The sequence below is a fragment of the Ambystoma mexicanum genome, chromosome 11 (assembly GCF_040938575.1).
Source record: "Ambystoma mexicanum isolate Mex_15411 chromosome 11, UKY_AmexF1_1, whole genome shotgun sequence".
NCBI lineage: Eukaryota > Metazoa > Chordata > Amphibia > Caudata > Ambystomatidae > Ambystoma > Ambystoma mexicanum.
Genome location: NC_090934.1, coordinates 1,019,832,626 through 1,019,854,086, shown reverse-complemented (window position 1 = coordinate 1,019,854,086; position 21,461 = coordinate 1,019,832,626). Strand labels below are relative to the sequence as shown.

Genomic DNA, 21,461 nt, shown 5'->3' with positions numbered 1-21,461 from the left:
TCCCTTGATGCCAGGAGCTTCATGAGGAGAGTAAGAAACCTGCTGCATATATTGTCTTGACATTTATGTTGTTTCTTCAAGCTGTCCTAGTTATGTTATACCTTTGTCATTACTGTAGCTCCTGTTTACTGTGCCACTAGTTCCAGAGGGGGTGTGTCCAGTAACACTCCGGTCTGGGGACCTAGTCACACAGGCTGTCCATTTGGATGTTGGGCATGTTCCTTTGGGGAGGGGGAGCCCAGCGTCCAAAGACTTCCGAGAGTTACGGGCATCGCCAGGTGCAACCAGACACCTGAGCAACCCGACACCTGAGCAACCCAACGGAAGACATACCACTACAAGGTACGAACATTGCGAATAATTACTGGGGGGAAACTATCCAGGTTATGAGAGCATGAGAAACCAGCATGTACAATTTTCCCTATAAAAGGGGAAGTGAGAGTAATATGAAAATTGTGGAAAAACCACTGGAAAAGCTGAGAAACCTGAATATACAAACACCCTATGAAAGGAGGAATTGGGAGTAACAAGAATATTGAAAATAACGAATGAGAAAAGCTACCAAAGTTACAGGAACCTGAGAAACCAGAGAGTGGAAAATCCTTTGTACCAGGGAATTTAAAGGAATACAAACACTGTGAATCAAACACTGGGGGTGACGACTGTAGAGGTTATTAAGGTTATGTGAGCCTGAAAAACCCAAGCGTGTAACAAAAACCTATGAAAAGGGCCCTGAGGAAAGTACCAACAGTGTGAATAATGACTGGTAAAAGCTATTCAGGTCACGAGAGCCTGAGAAACCCAGGCATGCATCTAACACATGAAAAGGGGTAAGAAGGAGATGGGAATAATTGAATTAAAGCTAAGAAAGCCAGAACATTTGCAAAACTTTGAGCAACCAGGTCAGACCACCGTATCCAAAATAACTTGTGGGGAATAAAAGAAGCTGTCTGAGGACTAGAGGACTTTGGGGAGTCCCAGCTCCTCCGAGGAGGAAAGGACAGAAACTTTTCGGTCTGTTCTCAAGCAATCTTGGAGGAATGGAGTTGTTTGCATCAAGAAACAGTTTTCTTTATTAAAAGGAGAGACTGCAAAACTTAATTTGGTGTTAAGTACGGAAAGAATATACTCCAAAGGAAAAGGAGCCTTGAAAGACTTTTAAAAAAAAAAACGAGTCAAGTATAAACTGGGCCAGGCAGAAGCTTTGCTGAGTCTAATGTACAATGCCTCCCCTTTTCCTTCTTTTATTTGGGTGTTTCTAAAGTGGTAGGGCCAGTTAGCTGAATAGGATTCGGAGTACAATGTTTTAATTTGGACTTCAGCATCCACCCTTAGTTTTTGTTTTGTTGGTAGGGAACTTCCATCATAGAATAGGGTAAGTTAGGAGTTTGATTCCTTTTCTTTTTAATAAAACATGATTTACAATCGTCCAAGTCCTCCTTCTGGTTCACCACAGCTGTCACAAGAACTGATGTATCTGTGGGAGGGATATTTTAAATAGTTATCATAAGCCTTATAGAAATATAAGGCAACCACAGTACATTGCAACTGATTTAGAGCCCAACCCTAACTTGGAAACAAGTGTTCAACATAGTTTCAATTTACTGACCGAATACTTTGGAAACTTTGAGGAAGTTGGATTAGTTAGTCAAACTTCTTTAATAGAAAACAGGCTAGATTTTGTTTTCCGCTGCTTTAGATAGTGACACTTTACGTATGATGAAAATGATATGTGGCTGCCCCTTTCGTAGACGGGAAACGTATATCTGGAGTCATGAAGGCCCAGGGTAGATTCCTTACTAAGGTTCCACCACCAGAAAGAATGCATGGGTGGCTGCTAAGGCAAGCATTAAACCCTAACTGACTGGATGGGGTCCAGTGGGATATAGAAACTGGGATGCCAACCAGCCCTTCCACCACAATGAGGACCAAAAACAACTCTAGGTAATTCTAGGCTGTTGGGTGTAACTGCTTTCAAGGCTGGTTGTAGAGGTGGCTTCTTTTGACAGCTGTGTTAGGGGCTTTGTCAGTTCTGTTCTCTTTTAGCTATGTCACATTTCTGAAGACCAACTGGCTGTACTTGGGCTGACGATTACCTCTGCTTCTAATAGCATGACGATGGGTGGCAGTTAGGGTGTTGTATTTTGGTAGAATAACTGTGACCCCCCAAAAGGCGGGTCTTCAAGCACAAGCATGCTGGACAAAGGATGCAGGCCCCAGCAAGGCTCTTCTTGGTAGAGAGCAGCAGAGATCCATGGTCCAGATCCCACAACAAGGATAAACTGAAAGTTGAACAGCCCCATGTTTACACAAAGTGCAGATAAAGGAGTCATCCCCAGTCCAGATGCACTCAGAGGTCGATAATTGAAATATTCACGGTAAAGGGGCACCTTGGGAGGATCCCCTTTCCAATAAAGAACAGAACTTGGCCTTTCTGTAGTTGACTTGGACAATGTTTGTTACAGCAACAGTTTGGGGGTCATTATGTGTTTGCCATTGTGGGAAAAGTGGCAGTAAAATTGCTGATAATTCTGGCACCGGCACTCTTTTATCAAATTGGCAAAACACAAGTTTGCTGTGGGGGTCACAGATTTACCTCCAGCCAAAAGCTGGAGGTAAATCGGGCCCCCAATGGCAAATAATTGCCAGAATGACCGGTAATACCGGTACCGGTAATTTCGGAAATCCCCTCCCTGGGCTCCTATGGGACTTCAACGAATGGAGATTTACCACCCTTTCTGGCTCTGGCGCCTGTAATATCCCGGCAATACCGGGATATCAGGTGGCGGAAACGGTAGGGCAGTTTGCCGGTATCCTGTCAGAATATCGGCGGGATACCGGCAAACTTGTAATGAGGGTCCCTCTACTGCCTCTCATGCATCAGATACTTGGGTACAGCACACCTGAAGGAGGACCCACAGCGTTCAAACACTGAGTTGATGTCCAGTCATGGATTGCCTGTTCAGGTAGAGTCATGACGTTTCTCGTGTTTGGGAGGTGCATTTGGGCAGTTTGCAGCCCATTACCCAGCCCAAACAAGTTTCAGGCACACACAGGCTACCTCCCAGTGTAATGAACTCGTGGTGGCAACAGTAAAGACAGACACAGGTGAATATTATTCAAGGGTGTTTAGTTTAAGGATGTGCCGGTTGGAAAATCGCCTAATATAACCTAAATCTAAGATGGGAGCAAGCTTCGACCATCAAAACAAAAAATAAGGCAGTCCTTGTGGCGTCTGGTCAAAGTAAAAGGGCCTATTCTACAAAACCTATTGCCAGTCTTTACAACTAATATAGAAAGAGTGTGGGATAAGATGTACAATGAGAAAAGAAGTGTTCATAAATGATAAGTCAGGATTTGCTAGCCAGGGATCTCCCTTCCCCACGTTTTAAGCACAGAATAAGGTGACACTTCTGAGCACAGCACACACTTGAGCTGTCCTCAGCACGAGCTGACGGTTCCGCTTTCAATTATCAGTCTCTTCGATTGTTGAGTCTCTTGGCACAAAAAGTCTATTTTCTTCAAGGGCCTGATGTATCGCACTACAACTTAAAGTTCCTTTCAAAACAGTAATTAGGGTGATTGTGGTTCACGCTGGGGTCCCCCTCTTCTGGACGTGGACCCCTCTCGATTCTTAGCCTCCCTCTGTCGAGTTCACATTGGCTCTCCTTCACTGGGTCTCCTTCTTCTGGCCGCATACCCCTCTTGATTCTCGCCTCCCTCAGTCGGGTTCACTATGGCTCTCAATCGCTCGCTTTCTCTTTTATATTCATCAGTCTTTGGATGCTGACTTTTCACCCCTAGGATCCCCCTCGGCCGGGCTCAGACCCTTCTTGATTGTTCGCCTCCCTCTGTCAGGTTCACTATGGCGTCCGTCAATAACACATGGCCCTGTTGTATTCACACGTCTTAATGTCTTTTTAAACAACTCTTCGAGGACATTTATCAGCCTCCCTCTGTCGGGTTCGCTACGGCCAATCACACAGAGTTCTTCCTTCGCTCTCATTACTTTACTGGCCAAAGACTTTCAAGTGTATAGATGATTTTGCAAGACCCCTATATGACCACTTTGACCTTCTGCTGAAGACCTTCCCAAGGCCTTCCGGTATCAGTAGTTCCAAAATGAGGGATTCACCAGAATGGTGACAGTGCACACCCATCTGGTGCCTGACCCCTCTGCAGCTGGCTTTCCCTTAACGTAAACAGTTCTTTGAACTTCCCTTTGTTCGCTACTTTGCAACTTTCTTTCAACACAGTTCAGTCTCTTATCGGCTCTCCCCTCGACTAACCGACTCTGACAAACTGTTTGGCTTCTCTGGTATCTAGAGTCAAGGATGGTACCATGGTAGCAGGCGTCTCTCTCTCTGTCCTGCTTATTAGCGTAGGCATGCTCCGTGCACCATCTGCCGCTACACACGTTAGCTATTGTCTGCAGTATTACAGTTCCTTTCAGGGAGGTTCCGCGGGTCTGGATCGGAAAGTGCAAGGTAACTTCGCGCCTTGTCGTCCCTTCGCTTCTCGCTGCCTTTCTCCTCTTGAATTGCTGGGTTGGATTAGCTGTCTCGTCCTGCGGTCTGCCTTGCTCGTCTTGTGCTCTCGTGCTCCACCTTTTATTCCTATGGGGAAGGGAAAGGGCAGTCAAGTGTGCATGGTTTTGGTCAAGTGCCTGATTTTGCCTGACCTTCGGATCTTCGTATTGGGACATGTTAGGTAAACGGCTCTGGTGTTAGTCTTTTGTCTTTCGTGCTGTGTGAAAGGGCTTGTCTCAGAAAAGGGGGGGCAGTGTTTCTGAATATCCTACGTGGTAGGATGGGGAAAAGGTGTTGAAAGAAGGGGGGATAACGCATCTCATCCGTCAGTCTCGCACTCCCTAAGGACGCCCTCAGCCCCTCCAGGTGATCCTCCTTCACTGGTCCACCCCAGGGACTGGAACCAATAGCGATGGTCGTGTCCTGGCCACCTGGATGACCAATCCCCGGGGACTAAAAGAGACACCTTCAGATTTCTCACACCAGGCACTGGCCAGGACCTACAAAGAGAATTACCATATATGTTTATTTCCTCCCCATGCCTGGAAGAAAGATGGCCAACAAAAGCCAGTGCCAAGAAGACTGGGCTCCGGCTATGAACTTAGCCATTTTTCTCGCTGTTTTGTCACTATCTCAACCACAGAGGGTTGAAATTCCCATAAAGTAAAACAAAGGGGGAACAAGCTTCCCCTGCCCTACTGTCCACAAGGGAACTAGTACTGCAATACTATAGATATTCAATGGTGGACTAAGTCGCCCTGCACTGGTAGCCTTAAGGACTCACCAGTTCCAACAAAAAATAGGTTGGATCACACACGAAGTCAGCAGATATGTTGGGAGTCTCGTGGAAAGAGGGGGGGAAAAACTGCAAAAAGAAAAATCTTTCCTAACCACTTCTAATGCCCGGTTTATTCCAATCCTGAAACTCCCCATCCTTTTATCCGCCCAATCTCCTTCGACAACGGCTACAGTTGCTTGGGAACCTCCAAACCTTCCATATTGCCCCTCCCCTTCCTTCAGGATGTATGATTTTTCTCAACTGTATTGGTTTGGGGGAAGGCAGTGGAGCAGGGTGGTACGGGGTAACCTTCCCTTAATGGGATAGAAAGGTAAAGCTGAGGTGGCAATAGACATGATGAGGAGAAGAGGAGGAGGTTTGGGAATAGATGTGCAGCCAATAACCTTAAACTCAACCCGGAAAAAACTGAAATAATGATCATGCCAAATAACCCCTGTATTCAACAGCATATACCATGACCTCTTGAAATGGGAAGCAGACCAGAACCATCCAAAGTAATACAAAATCTTGGAATTCTGATGGATAATGACCTAACACTAGAACCTCAAGTCAGTGCAGCACTGAAGAAATGCTTCTTCCATCTATGAACCTTCAAGCGGATATTACCCTTTCTCACCTTCCCACACAGAACGCTTGCTGTCATCTCTCTGGTCACACCAAGAATAGACTATGCTAACAGCATCTACCTTGGAATGCCGCACTACTTCATCAAAAAAACTACAACGGATACGGAACACAGTGTCAAGACTCCTCCTCAGACTCGGTAAGAGAGAGCACATCTTACCAGACCCAATATCCCTCCATTGGCTACGAGTCAAGAAAAGGATCCATTTAAAAAGCTCTGCATTTTGCACAGAGCTATTTGTGGTCCAGGAAATGATTTCCTGCAAGACAAATCTCCATCTATAGACCAAACCGAAATCTGAGATCTATCACTGATACTTGTCTGGAACTCACACAGTACTCGAAAATGAAAAATGGTGGATCAGCCTTTTCATACACCTCAACAAAACTCTGGAACGCGCTTCTGAAGGAAATATGCACAATAGTGGAACACCTTACTTTCAGGAGAGCACTAGAAACATGGCCCTTTGATTTGCAGCCCTAAAAAGTCAAACTGTGCTCTTAGAGAAGCGTGCAACCAAACACTAAGAGGGTAAACCACAAAGTACTGGGCCCAACTTGGGTTTCAAGCAAAGCAAAGACATATCATCGTAACCACCCCACAAGGGATCTGCCTAAACACCATACAATCTAAACGACAATGGCGCAAGGATAACCACCTTTGTACCTTGAACTATGCTAACACTCTCCACACTTCTGATACATGCCATATACTGACCAAATACGAAACCCACACATAGCTACCACAACACCCATGTTAGCACCTTGATGGAAAAAGCCACACCTTCTCTAATAACTCACACAATCGCAACACGCTCAATCCATCCAATCCCGCAGGCACACACACCCTTCCGTACAGACTCTAAAGCCCAAACACCCATCAACCAATGAGTGGCTGTTTTTCCTGTACTGAAACTACAGATAGAACTGCAAAGCACTTCTGTGCTATCCCTCTTCTCTCACTAACATACCCACCCTCCGCCTTTTCTTTTAAAATCCGCCTGAGTGCCTGAAGACCATGAAAATGGCAATGATGCGTTGTACAAATCCCATTAACATAACACAGTGCAAGTTAGTGGGAAAATGCAGTTTGTAGTCCCCTGCAGAGACCTTCAGCCATGGACCATGTGGAAACCTGAGGGTTAGTATAGAGAATAACCCACAAACCAGGGCCCATAGCTGGGTATTCACGATGATGATCCCCAAAGAGTTGGTGCAGGAAGCCCGAAATAACACGGTGAGCATGACTCTTCTTTCCAAATGCAGTTTAAGGGATCCAAAAGCCCAGGGACTTAAACCCTAGACCAGCGACGACACCTGATGAGCAAAAACAATAATATCCAGAGTTGCTTAGAGTAGGACCTACCAGTCAGAGGTGAAAGCAACAGCCGTGATGGTGGAATTGGCCAATTTGACTGAAAATATTTAACCGTATGTGGCCTAGTTGACTGAATTTAGGCTATGGGAAATGATCGTACAGCCAAAAATTTGGTCAATTAAGCTATACGGTTCCATTATAGCGAACAGAGGTTGCTGGGGTGTCCCAGGCTCCCCTTGCTCGCTATAATGGGAACTGGGGTTGCATGGGTGTCCCCCGCTTCTGGGACATTGGAAGCGGGGGACTGTAAAAAAAAAAAAAGATAAGGACCCTGCCACATCAGTTATGACCCACATTGCAGGGACGGACCTGACGCTGCAGGGTCAGAATGAAGGTAGACGCTGAAAGATAAGTGGGGATATATTGTGGTGGGAGGGCGGTGGGGATGTATTGCGGTGGGAGGGGGGCATGGATTATGTGATTTTGGCCAAGGCAAAATTGGGTTTGCAGTGAAATTGACTATGGTCAATTCTGCCACAAACAATTATGCCACGGTCAAATTATACCAATCCGTGATGGTTCTAGGAGGGCGATGGAAGTAGCCGAAGAATTCCCACAAAGAGAACAACAGTGGGGGACATGACAGGATGGCCCAAATGAATAAGAGAGGGGGATATTTGAGTACCAAAACTCTTCTGGGAGATGGCAGCGCACTACACCAAGGCAATGACCCAGACTGGAAAGACTGAAAGATGGCAGAAAAATAGCCCAGAGCGGGTCCCAGCATGGAAGTCCCAGGCCATGTAATGATAGTCGGGGTGAAGGAGGAGGACAGCCCAGGGAGGACTTGTAGCAACCACAACTTAGAACAGACACACAAGCCCAGCCAGTATGGCCAGACCTGGTCTCTAAAATCAGACGCATCATGCAATAATAGCTTAATAGAAAAACACTACAAAAACTCACCCCTGTAGAAGGAACACAAAATATACAAAGATAGACAGATGCAGGGGTTAAAGAAAATTAAAAAACACAATGTTCATTAAATGATATGTCTTTTGATCCCAAAAGGGATCAAAATTGACCTAACTAGTCTCCAGGGCCTGAAGTTGGACCAGCAGGGGCACTTAGGAGACAGCAATACCATCTTGCTGTTCTTGGCAGTTCGACATTGGAAACAAAGCTTCTGGATGCGAGTGGTTTAAAGATCAGAAGGGCACAAAAAGCGACGCCGGTGGGTCCTGGTGGTTTGAATACGTCGAACAGTGCTTGAAACATATCTCGAAGCAGTTCTACAGCAAAAACACAGGAATCCTGTCGGATCTGGTTCTTAAGGTTGCTTAGAGTCCCAATACAGGGGCTCACGGACAGGATAGGCCCTTGGTCTCGTTCTCCTAAACTTGGGGCGGGGTGAGAGCTGGAAAACACCTGCAGCTGGCAGAGATTCTGGTCTTGCACCTGCAGCAGGACACCCCCAATGTGCCATGGGGAGGGTTAGAGATCAGACCTTGCCTCTGCTTTGGAACACTGGTCTTCGCCTCACAGCTGGAGTACTTTGGATGTGCCCTTTGCTTCCTGTTTCCCATGACAGCTCCTGCTGAGGGTCTGTCTTGCTGGAGACAGGTGTTGCCAAACCTCACAAATGAGCAAACAGAGGCAGCTCCCACAGCTATGGTCCTGCTGGGTACAGCAGAGACAGCCTATCTTGGGTAAAACAGACACCCCTTCCACAGGTGGCCTGGGCTGATAATGTTGATATGTGTATTATACCAATCAGATGTGGCTTTTAACAATTGTGAGAGATACTAATCCCCATACCCTAATCTCGGGTATGGCTTTTATTTAAAGTTTATAACTGTCACCAAATAGTAGCTCTGAAAATGTTTTTCTTTTTTATAGCAGAGCTGCAGATTTAAATGCAGCTTCTGTACTGCAGTGGTGTGGCTGTCACAGCTTCTGTCAAACAGGACACCTGTCACTTCTGAACCTGTTCTGTGCCACTGGATAGCAGGAACTGCAGATCTGGAGACTGGTGTAGTTGCATGGGTGTATGGCGTGGAATTTATGAAAGGGGGGGTCTGATTGGCAGGCCTCCTTTTATGAGATAGAATTCCCAGCACCATTGTATTAATACAAATGAAAAAAGCCAGGGTTTCTACACCCTTGTCAGATGGAAATTACACACACTAAGCCAGCGCACTAATTACACTAATAACACACCAGGGCTCCTAACAGGGTAGTGGTGGTCACACAACTAGGTTGGTCAGAAAACCAGCCAAACATACAGGTTCCCTCCCACAGGATGTTTAATGGCAAACGCAAGTCCTTGAACTTGTCTAAACTAGCCTTACCAAGATGGAGGGTGCAGGGCTGGCCTCAAAGTGAGCTCATGCATGCACAATTGCCATTTTAGGCCTGCTTCATGGTTTCCCTGAAAAGGAAAGGCCCCTAAACAAAATGGCAAAGGGTAGGTCTAAATAAAATACAACAATGCCACAAAGACTAGCAAAAAGGTACTTTGAGCTGCTAATGCAGTAAATTGGCTTGCACCCTTGGTGACCTCAAAGCTAAATTACAGTTGCCCCAAACTTAATCCCCCAAACCATTGTAGATTGATAAAATAGATCAATGGCCAAATTCGGGGGCATAACAAGCACTTCTTTCCCTGGGCCATATGGGCTTCCATTGGACCATATACTTTAAAATAGTAGCAGTGGCAGCATTACTTCAGTAAAAGTCCCTCTGTCCTTAAAAATAAGTTTGGGAGCCAAGAAATAAGAGGCAAAAGGTTTATGGGTCTAGAAAAAAAGGACTAAACAACCCCAAAACTATAATTAGAATTGATTGTGTCCTCCCACATATTCCTCATCTTTTGATAGCTTCCCTTCCCTTCCAGCTTCAGCTGCTTTGCAAAAAATAATTCCACAGAGGGCGCTGTGCATCGATGCAGTCGACTCGAAGTCCCTCCAGGGCTTCCATCTCGAAGTCGACGTCATTGTGGGTATATATAGCATGCGTAGCGCCCTTTAGCTTCAGTTTAGTTTTTCTGCGAGAGCTAGCGCGTCAAGAAATATGGCACACTTTGTTTATTCTGTAGAGAAACTTCGATACTAGTGTACAGAAAATGCAACGACTGTGTCACCAAGAAGTCCCGCACAGATCCTCCTTGTGTGTGTCTGTGGTGCCTTGGCGTGGAGCAGAGGACGGCAGACTGTGAGTCTTGTCAGTCCATGACTGGTAAGGCTCTGAAGGAAATTGGCGGCGGGTAGTGTAAGAAACCCGAAGGTGTCTCTCTAGCTAGTCCCCAGGGATCTGTCAACCAGGTGGTCAGGACATGTCCATCGCTTGGGGTAGACCAGTGAGGGAGGATAACCTGGATGGGTGGTCCTTGGGGAGTGGGACACCGATGGGTGAGACGCAGTGTCCCCTTTCCTTCAACACCTTTTCCCCATCCTCTCACATAGGAGATTCAGAAACACTGTCCACCCCCCCCCCCCTTTCCCGACACGAACATTTTCACACAACATGAAAGACAACGGACTAACACTATAGCCGTTTACCTGACATGTCCCAATACAAGGGTCAGACAAAGTCAGGCAATTGGCCAGAATCACACACACCTGATGGCCCTTTCCCTTCCACACAGGGATAAAAGGTGGAGCCAGAGAGCACAATACGAGCAAGGCAGACCGCACGACGAGACAGCTATCCAGGCCCGGCAGTTCAAGAGGAGCAGAAAGGCAGCGAATATCGAGAGGCTGACAAGGAGAGACATGACCTTGCCCTTTTCGACGCAGACCCTCGATATCTCTGTATACGGAATCATAAGAACGAGGAAAATAGCCCAAGTGTATTGCAGCAGATGCGGACGGTACACAGAGCGTGTCGATGCAGATAAGCAGGAGCGAGGGAAACTCCTACTGTCATGGTATCAACCTTGACTCCAAATATAAGAAAAGCCAAGCGGTTCATTGCAGCCGGTGAGTCGGAGGGGGAACCAATAAGAACCGGACTGTGGTGAATGAAAGTCACAAATTGGCATGTTGAAAGATTTGAGAAGAACTGTCAAATTGTGAAGGGAAGCCCAGCTGCAGAGGGGTCTAGCACCACGTGGTTATTAACTGGAGAGACTCTGGTCAACCCTCTGTTGATTGAAACTATAGATACCAGAAGACTGTAGGAGAGCTACCAAGTTAGGTCAAAGTGGTCATACAGGAGGTCAAACAAAATCCCTGTACAGTCGAAAGCCTTTGACCTACAAACTGTTGAGAAAGTAAGGGCAGTGAATCCCACATCGAGAGAAAGCAAGGGAAGTGAATCCTGCAAACATTGAAAGCAAAGTTAACAGTGAAAGGGCAAGAGTGACCCTGACAGAGGGATGCCAGTAAAGGGGGGCGAAGTCTAAAGTCCCAAGAAGCAGTGTGTTGACAAATGTGAACCTTGCAGAGGGATGTCCACAGAGAACTGTTTAAAAAAAATTATGTTTGTGAGAAACAGAAAAGCCATAGTGAAGCCGGTGGAGGGAGGCTGAATGAATTGAGAGGGGTCAGCGGCCAGAAGAGGGGGAACCAGGGGTGAAGAATCCTCACCCTAAGTAAACCAAGAAATGAACTTTCATTTGGTAAAGGAACTTTTGTTTTGGTTATTTTGAAGACATCAGGTCCTCAAAGGTAAGAGACTTTTAAGGGAAACGAGACTTGGCCATCGACGGGCCTGATAGCTGAAACGGAACTGTCATCTCGTGCTGGGAGAGCTCGAGAGTGTGCTGTGCTCCAAGATCCCACCTTACCTGTACATAAACATAGGGAAGGGAGACCCAGGCTACTGCTTCCTAGCATATTATTTGTGAACACTTCTTTCTTTTCTTGAAAAATATCCCACACCCTTCTTAGTATTAGTTGTAAGGATTGGCAATATGTTTTTCTTAGTATAGGTCCTTTTATTTAACTCGACGCCACTAGGACTGCCTTATTTTTCATTTGATAGTTGATTCCCCTCTTAGATTTAGGTTTAAATTAGGCGTTTTTCCAATCTGCATACAGTTTAATAAACACCCTTGAACTGTGATCACTTTTGTCTGTATTTACTGTTGCCACCATGAGTTCCTTACAGTAAGCCCCCTACCAAATCCCCATCAATGACACGGTTGATGAAATCATCCGACGAGTCGAGAGGCGACTCTCCTCGAAGGAAGAGGTCGAAAAAGCATTCTCGCTCCAGGAGCGGGCCGCACCATTCCTCGTCAGCTTAGAAGAAAAGGCACTATAGATCGCCTTCTTGGTCTTCATCCGATTCCTCTCCGGAGAGAATGATAACCTGCCCAACCAAATCCTTCACTCCAGCCAACTGGGAAGAATTGAGGCAGGAAATGCTAAAAACCTTCGAGAAGGAGGCCCACTCCCTCGAAAGAGAAAGAAAGAGGCCATGATCTGTCGTGCCGTCAAAAGTCAACACACGGAAAGAGCTAAGGCTTAATTCTGCATGCCCTCGAGCCCGGGAGTTAGCCCAGAGACCCCTCGAGAACCCCCGAGTTCTCGACACGACAATCGTCGAAGACTCCATTGAATCCAGGGTCAAGCCCTTCGAGGGCTTAATCGATGACAAAACCGTTGGTGAAATCGTTGAAAAGGGCGACGCCATTAGAGCAAAATGACCTGACAGACATTTGCGACAAAGGTCCACAAAAGGATCACATTCTCCCATTTGATGTCGCACTTCAAAAAAGGGTTAAGGCAAATTAGGAGGTTCCAGAATTAAGTCCAGCAGTGAATAAGAACCTCACCAAAAAATACAGGCCCTCAAGTAGCGACCCTAGCTATTTATCAATGCACCCAACACCACACAGCCTGTTAATTCAAGCAGCAACGGCCACTACCAAACAGGCAGCTTAACCAACCATCCCACCAGACAGGGATGATAAGCATTTCGACACTTGGGCTAGAAACGTATTTTCTGCCGGGAGCATGGCTCTCAATTCTGCAAATGCCACTTGTGCCTTGGCAAAATTTGCATTCACTCTGTGGCACTGTGTAACTATGGCAGCTGACCGTATTCCCAAAGGGGAAGAGAGAGACGTCTTCCTGAATATTATAAGAGCCATTGCAGCGAACATGGTAATACGCAGGTTTGCGTGGTTGAGGAAGTCAGGTTTTGCACCGGACATGCAATCCAGACACCTCAACATGCCCTTTGATGGCACTTAGCTGTTTGGCAGCAAGGCTGACGAAAGCCTAAAGAAGCTACAGACCTCAAAGGCAGCAGCCAAATCACTTGGTGCCGCCATCAGACAGCCACAACCTTCTCATCCCATTGGAACATCTTGGAGGGGTAAGTACTTTCGCTTCTATTCCTCATTTGGAGTAGCACGAGGGCTGGTTAGCCAAAGGGGCCAAAGAAGATTCCCTTGTGGTGGGACAAGGCAGAGGTGCAAAGTATGCCCAGGCAACGGCTACCTTACCCTCAGCCGCTGCACCAGATGCCTCAAAACCTCTCTGAGGCCTTTACCCACAAGACCCTGGTGGGAGGCAGACTCACAGCATCTGCAAGAATGGCAGGGTATTACTTCAGATGCGTGGGCGTTGGAAGCAGTAGCCCAGGGTTACTGTCTCCCCTTTTTAAGAAGGCCTCAGGACCATCCACCGGGGAGCGGCTCATTCAAAATTCCAGATCTGTTCATTGTGCAGGAAATGTTGCGCTTGCTAGAGAAAGGTGCTGTAGAACCAGTACCTGTAACGGAAAGGAACAAAGTGTGGTACTCTCATTTCCTAATTCCAAAGAAAGACGGAGGATTGAGACTCATCTTGGACTTGAGATGCTTGAACAAGTACCTCAGGAAGGACAAGTTCAAGATGTTCACTCATTCTCAGATCCTTCAGGCCCTCTTGCCCCAGGACTGGATGGTATCATTGGACCTTCAGGATGCTTACTTTCATGTGCCAATCCATCACAAGCACAGAAAGTACCTGAGATTCGCTGTTGCTGGTTTTGATTATCAGTTTTGAGTCCTGCCATTCGAGCTGACCTCCACCTCGAGGGTTTTCACCAAGCTGATGGCTGTGATGACAGCAAGTCTCAAGAGAGGGGGGATTCACTTCTATCCCTACCAGGACGATTGGCTGATCAGGGAACGTTCTCCCTAACAAGCCCTGGAACATCTCAGCATCACCTGCCACTCTCTCCACAGACTGGGCTTCTCCTGCAGTTACAAGAAGTCCCACAAGATACTATCTCAAAGACTCAGTTCATCGGAGCGGTCTTGGATGCATCCTTGCGAAAAGGCTCACCACCCGAGGTGAGGGCTCAGCACATTCTGCAGATGGTCACCAAATTCCAGAGTGCCCAGCGTCTTCCGGCCTTCGACTTCTCGGCCTCATGGCATCCTGCATTTTCCTGGTGCCACAGGCTCGCATGAGAATGAGATCCCTCCAATGTGCTCTCAAGACTCAGTGGTCTCAATTCTCAGGCAAGATGTCAGACCTTCAGGTTCTGAGCAAAATCGTGCAGGATCTTCTGTCGTGGGCCTGCAAGGACAACATTCTCAAGGGAGAACCTATTTGGCAACCATGGCCGGATATAACAGTAGTGTCGGACACCTCACTCACAGGATAGGGAGCCCACGCCAATGATCTGACAATCAGCGGTCGTTGATATCCATCAGAGTCCAAACTACACATCAATCTTTTGGAGCTGAGGGCAATCAGACTAGTGCTGAAAACCGTTTTGCCCTCTGTACAGAGAAAGAATGTCCTGATAATGACGGACAACACAGTGGCCATGTAATACCTCAACAAAAGAGGAGGCGTAGGTTCACTACCACTGAGCAGAAAGGCGATGCAGCTCTGGTCCTGGCCAATTCAAGAAGAAATCTATCAGCGGTTCACCTAGCCGGAGAGGAGAATACAGGACGCTCTAAGCAGGCAGATCACGGTCTTCCACAAGTGGGAACTAGCTCAGGAAGTCCTTAAGGAGATAGTCACCCTTTGGGGAACCACTCTAGTGGATCTGTTCGCAACCAGTGTCAAGTGTGATCCAGGGAATTTCCCCCAAGAGGAGCTCTAGGAGATGCGTTCGTAGTGGATTGGGAGTTTCGACTCCTGTACGCATTTCCTCGAGTCCCGTCATTCCGCACATTATCAGGAGGTTGAGAAAGTTTGAGAAATCCATTATCATAATAAATTCTTTAATGTGGTATAGATTGAAAATAAATTCAAACTTTACATATATTACAAATTACAAACATTATACATAATTCATAAATATACCAAAAGCATGAATTAATAATCATATAGCATAAAATCAACTAAAAACAAAAAAAGGACAATTCAACAACTTTCCTTGAGCTATTTACATAAAAAATTCATATCCACGTGTGTTACATAAGACGGCTGCATCTCGGATGTAATTAAATTAAATATTTTTAAGCCTTAAACAACATCTATCTCATAAAGATTACTCAGTGAGTTCCTTGGCACCCCTAGTGTTTGGAATAATTACAGTTCATGGGTCAGGCTAATCTCTACCTGTTGCCAAACGTTATATAATGCAATGAATAGATGCATATTGCTGGTGTTAGTGCAATAGCGCCAGAATGTTATTACGCATATAGTTTTAGGGTCGTGCGCAAATTCCCCCAGATAGCGTAAGATTGTATTCTTCATAGATAGACATTCCGTAAGAAGATGTCTAGCTGTCTCTAGACATTCTGAGGATTTACACAGACGGCATATACGCTCAGCCACCGGGATATTGTCCCATGCTCCTCTGATATACAGAGTAGGCAATTGTTCCAATCGGAACAAAATAATGAAGCGTCTGAGTCTTCTAGAGGGGCATAGATATAGATAGGTTATCATAATAGCCCCGGATTGGGCCAGGAGGATGTGGTACCTGCACCTTCTGGACATGATCATCTGCCCTCCAATGCGTCTTCCGCAAAGAGAGGAGGGTCGAGCTCTCCATCCAGAGGTCAAGACACTCAACCTTCACGCATGGTTTCTGAGAGAAGGATTGGGACCTCCCGGACAATGTAATGGATATTTTGCTTTCCGCCAGAAGGCCAGCAACAAAATCCTTGTGCTGCTGCCGTTGGGATACATTTTGCAACTCTTGTAGGGAAAATGATGTGGACCCTTTTCAATGCAATACACCTATGGTCTTGTCTTTTTTGTTACATTTAGTAAATCTGGGGCTCCAGATTGGAACAATAAAAGGTTATTTGACAGCACTTTCAGTCTTTAAGCACACATCGGAAGAGGTATCTTACTTCAAGATGCCTTTAATCTTTACATTTCTTAAAGGGCTTGCCAAAATGTTCCCTCCTACACCTTTTCAAGGGCTGATTTGGGACCTTAATCTTGTGTTGACATTTCTAACGTGTGCATCCTTTGAGCCACTCCATTTATGCCCACTAAGACTACTAACTTTCAAAACCATTCTGTTAGTTGCATTGACATCGGCCCGCAGTATGAGCGAATTGCAGGCTTTATCTAGTAATCTTCCAATTACTAGGTTGTCTTTAGGGTTAAACCTTTGTTTTTGCCAATAATTGTGTCAGATTTTCATCTATCCTGGAAAATCGTGCTTCCTACATTCTATCTGCCTCCGTATCCTGGCAAGGAAGAGGAAAGGCTACAAAGGCTTGATCCCAGACAGGCTTTGAGCTTTTACGTTTCACAAAATATATGATATGGCATTTATAACACGTCTATACACAAGTGTTTCAAGGCGTGAGGAATGGCAAAAAATACGTCAATATGACCAGCTTTTCGTTGTGTACACTGGACACAAACTGTGTCTTCCAGTTCCAAACAAACTTTGTCCAGATGGATAAGTCTTGCTATTACAGAATGCTACAGATGGCCAGGGAAAGATCCCCCAGAAGGCCTGGGAGCTCATTACACAAGGTGCATGGCAACATCTTCTCCTGTGCAAAGAGGGGTGCCCATAAAAGACATTTGGCGGCAGCCACTTGGTCTACCATTCACACATTTACTAAACATCACTGTCTGGATTCATCCTCTAGCCAGGAAGGAGGACTTGGGAAAGCTGTCCTACATTCAATCTATGACAAATCTTAAGTCTGAAAATTCTTACTCCTTCTCCAAAACCTAAGACTGCTTTGGGAGTCTATCAAAAGATGAGGAATACGTTGGAGGACACAATACATTTGAAGAACAAGTTACTTACCCCGGAAACGTTCTTTCGACTGGATGTTCCTCCCACGTATTCCTCATCGCCCTCCCAACCTACGCTGCTGTAAAATTTCCAGGCATTGCACTTTACGCTCTTTCAGAGTCTGGTACTGTCTGGATTCACTGATGCTGGTATTTCTGCAAGAGGAAGGCGTAAAAAAAGAACTGAAGTTAACGGGCGCTGCATGTGCTATATATATCAACAATGACGTTCACTCTGAGATGGAAGCCCTCGAGGGACATCCCATCGACGCACAGCGCCCGCTGCCGACATCTGTTTCCAGTCAGAGCCGCTCAATACTGGAATGCCCTCCCCCTGAATCTCAGAATGAACCAATCCTACACCAGCTTTAGAAGTAAGTCACTAATCTGGCTGAGGTCTAATGACAGATAACGTCCTCCGACCTACCTACCTACCTCTTCTATACTCAGGAAACCACTGTCAGTCTACTGCTCTTTTATACCCGTACCTGTATATACCCTTACCCTTGCATTACTTGTTATTATTTCGTAATTGACATGTCCAGTATTGTACCTATTCCATGTTGTAACCAAGCTTAAAGTATTCTTTCTTGCTGCGCCCAGCTACCTATGGGTTTGGTGCGCATTACTAAATAAACAAACAAACAAACAAAGCAGCTGAAGCTGGAAGGGAAGATATCAAAAGATGAGGAATACGTGGAACATCCAGTTAAAAGAACGTTACCCGGGGTAAGTAACTTGTCTTGTTCTGTCATAATACCCAAGCTCCCTAATGATGTTCCGTTAGTTGTTCTGCATACCTTAATTTCCCCGTTTTTCTGCCTATAAGAATTTCCAAGTGGCTACAAGCCACCACTTGGACACACATCCAGAAAAACATCCAAATCCATTTTGTCAGGAAAAGGAATTGAAGATGAGGTGACTGCTCAGTGCGCTAAGTTCTTGCTGGTGAAGTATCTGTGCAACTTGTAATTGACATGTTCGAATCACTGCACAGAACCTCATAATCCTATATCCGTCCAAAATTAATAAAAGGCATGCCATTAAGTTGGGTAATGTCAGGTGTATTTACCCAGCTTTAAGGAAGCAAGTCAGTCGCAAAAAGTGTTATATAAATACATTATTTCAAACCAGAAAAAGTAAGAATTCTTTGTAGTCTTCTGTGATTGACTTTGAAATAGAATGAGAGCCTTCAAGGAAAACAGTCTTGCCATGGAACCATGACATTTGTGTTGCCCTCTCTCAGCGTAAAAATCAGAACACATTTGCATAATGAAAGTAGTATGCCAATATATCAAGCTGTTGATGACTGCTGCAGTAAGCACGATTCCTGTATCACAGCACACAGTTTGTATTGTTGTTCAGTAACATAAAAAAATAGACAATTTTGCCTATTTCTGTTTTTAAAGATGCCAAAGAAAATCCTTATGGTGACGACGACAACAAAAGCCCCTTCCCCTTGCAGCCCAATGCGAAGCGAAGTTATGCTCAGAATGTCACGGTATGGATCAAGCCCAGTGGTCTACAGGTAAGTGTTAATATTAATATTTGTTAATGTTAATATTTGTCTTTTTGTGCCTGAACAACACACTTAAATATTTAAAATGTCCCTCTTAGTGGATTTACATCTAGATAATGAAATGGTTTTGGTTACGTATAGTGCTTATAGTCCCTTTTGTCGTTACGTAGCCTCCACATATTTATCCTGTTCATATCCAGGAGGATATTCGTGAAAGACATGGAATTTCTAAAGTCTTGCTCACGTGACGGGCAGGGTTTTATCAGCGGTTGGGTCGGGCGAGGTTAAAGTACCTCGATAATGATTGATCTTTTTGCAAAGGACTGTAGCCGATCAATTAAGTCAATTAGGAAGAGATCCTGTCGTTCATTAGGGGCATATAACGAGATAAAAGTATATGGGTTCCCCATGGATGTTGCCTTTACTCCCAGTTATCTCCCATTAGGAACTCGTAGAATCGCTGACTTTATGAAGGGGATTTATGTGTCAAATGAGATTGCAACCCCTCTTCCCTTTTCTCTATCGGAGCCGAAGAACCCAGGTGAAAAGCATCCGTCTGTAAATCTTTCTTCATCCCTTTTCAACAGTTGAGTTTCCTGCAGGAAGACTACCGAAGAAATGTTTAACCCCAACAAAATATATTCCACCCACCCACCGCTCTCCAAAAAAAGACCACATATGAACTATCATTTCTATGAAATAAAAACTGGTCTAATCGACGTAACAACAACTTAGAAGTAACCTGCAACAAAGAACAATGGATCAATAAACATGTACTGGAAACCGTAATTGCATCTAGGTAGGCAAGAGCAACATGGCGATGTGTCCACAGTGGTCAGCTGAGTTATTAAACGAGATATGCACCCGGTCTGCCGAGACAGGGCATAATGTCAGATCAGGCTAGTAAACTTATCAGGAGGGGTCAGCGTTGGACTTCAGGCCTCTTTTTCTTACAACCTTTCCCCACTTTGGTCCAGGGACCCACTCTGGCTCCAGTTCTCATAGGCGGAGAGGTGGCCGGCTAGGAGCCATGGGATGACCCAGTCCGGTCTGAAGAAAGGAGCTGCTCTGCTTCCTTCATTGTAGTAATCTTCCAGGGACTGTTCAGATGGGTGAGGTGGAGAGCTGTCGGGAAGCCCCATCTATAACGAATGTTCTTCTGCCAGAGCCATTCTGTCAGTGGTCTGAGGGCTTTGCGTTTCAGCAAAGTGGCTGCTGCAAGGTCCTGGTATAGAGCTATGGGAGTACCATGAAAAAGAATCTCATCTAGATGTCTGGCTCGCATCAGTATCCTCTCCTTCACCCTATAGAAGTGGACCCTTGTGAGTACATCTGGTGTAAGACCCTGATAAACTGGGCCAGACAGACTGACCCCATGTGGTCTGTCCAGCTCTATTGGTTCGTCTGGCCCTACATCAGGGATTAAGCGAAAGAGGTTGATGATGTAACGCTCCGGTCCGGGTCCAGCACATCTGTGGGAGCTCCTTTAATGTGCACATTATTATGGCCCAAGCGGTTCTGTGAGTCTTCATGTCTTATTTCTAGGGAAATTATCTCCTCTTCCAACAATTCTATGTGCTGGGCCCATTCGCTGACCTTGTAGGACTGTTCACATAGGCATGTTTCTACCTCTTCAATGCATCGTCAGGAGGTTTCACGCCCATTGTCCAGAGAGGCTATTTTATCAACATCTCTGCCAAACTTCCTGAATTTTTAACTTGATTTTGGTAAGTCACTTTTGTAGGTCGGTTTCCGTGGCTCAAATGTTGTATCTCCATGGACCTGGGCTGTAGTGTTGAGTTCTTTCTTCCCTCTATCTTGGATATGCAGGTGGGAGGCAATGTGCCCAATTGACTGCGACTTCCCCGCTTTTGTCATAGCGAGAGTCCTCAGACCAGACAGTCTTTGCAGGATGGGACTTCTAGTGTAGGCACGTCTCCAGTTGACACAGACCTCGTGAAGGGGAATTTGAGCGTAGCCACTGTGTCACTTTTAGAAGAGGTTGTGCCTCTCCCCCTTGAGCGGATGGAGTGGGCTGTGGAGGTCACACACTGTGCAGAGATGATCAAGGGAATTTCCTTTTGCCTCATGTTGAAAACTCCCGTGTTAAGACCTTACCAAAGCTAGAACAGTGCACGGATACTGAGCAGATGGGGACTTGCTGATCACAGAACGTGCAATACCGGCAAGACGCTCTGTTCGTCGTAGACGTCTGTGGTTGGCAAGTGGGAGCTGGACTCCCGAGTTTGCCTTGGAGAATGCCCGCAAAGTTAGTGTGTGATGGCCAACACTGATTTTTCAGATCTATTTCATCACTGCGCTGCCCATATTGTCGACTTTCAAAAAGTCGACTTCCATTATGGCGCGGTGCATTGATTACATAGATCACTTTGCCTACAACCCGTCTACCCCTTCCCTACCTACTTACCTTTTGGCAGCACACTTCGATGTGTGCCGCCGATTCATCTCTGTCCCTGCAACGTCAATTCTTCCTACCTAC

At 45.8% G+C, this 21,461-nt stretch overlaps 1 protein-coding gene across 2 annotated transcripts in view; it reads left to right on the top strand.

Moving 5' to 3' along the window:
- Positions 1 to 21,461, top strand: part of INTS14 (integrator complex subunit 14) — a 385,834-nt gene that overhangs the window by 297,995 nt on the left and 66,378 nt on the right. For both annotated transcript variants that reach the window (XM_069624242.1, XM_069624243.1), the window contains exon 10: positions 18,852 to 18,970. In XM_069624242.1, coding sequence (XP_069480343.1) covers positions 18,852 to 18,970 — 119 coding nt within the window. The remainder of the gene's footprint in view (positions 1 to 18,851; positions 18,971 to 21,461) is intronic.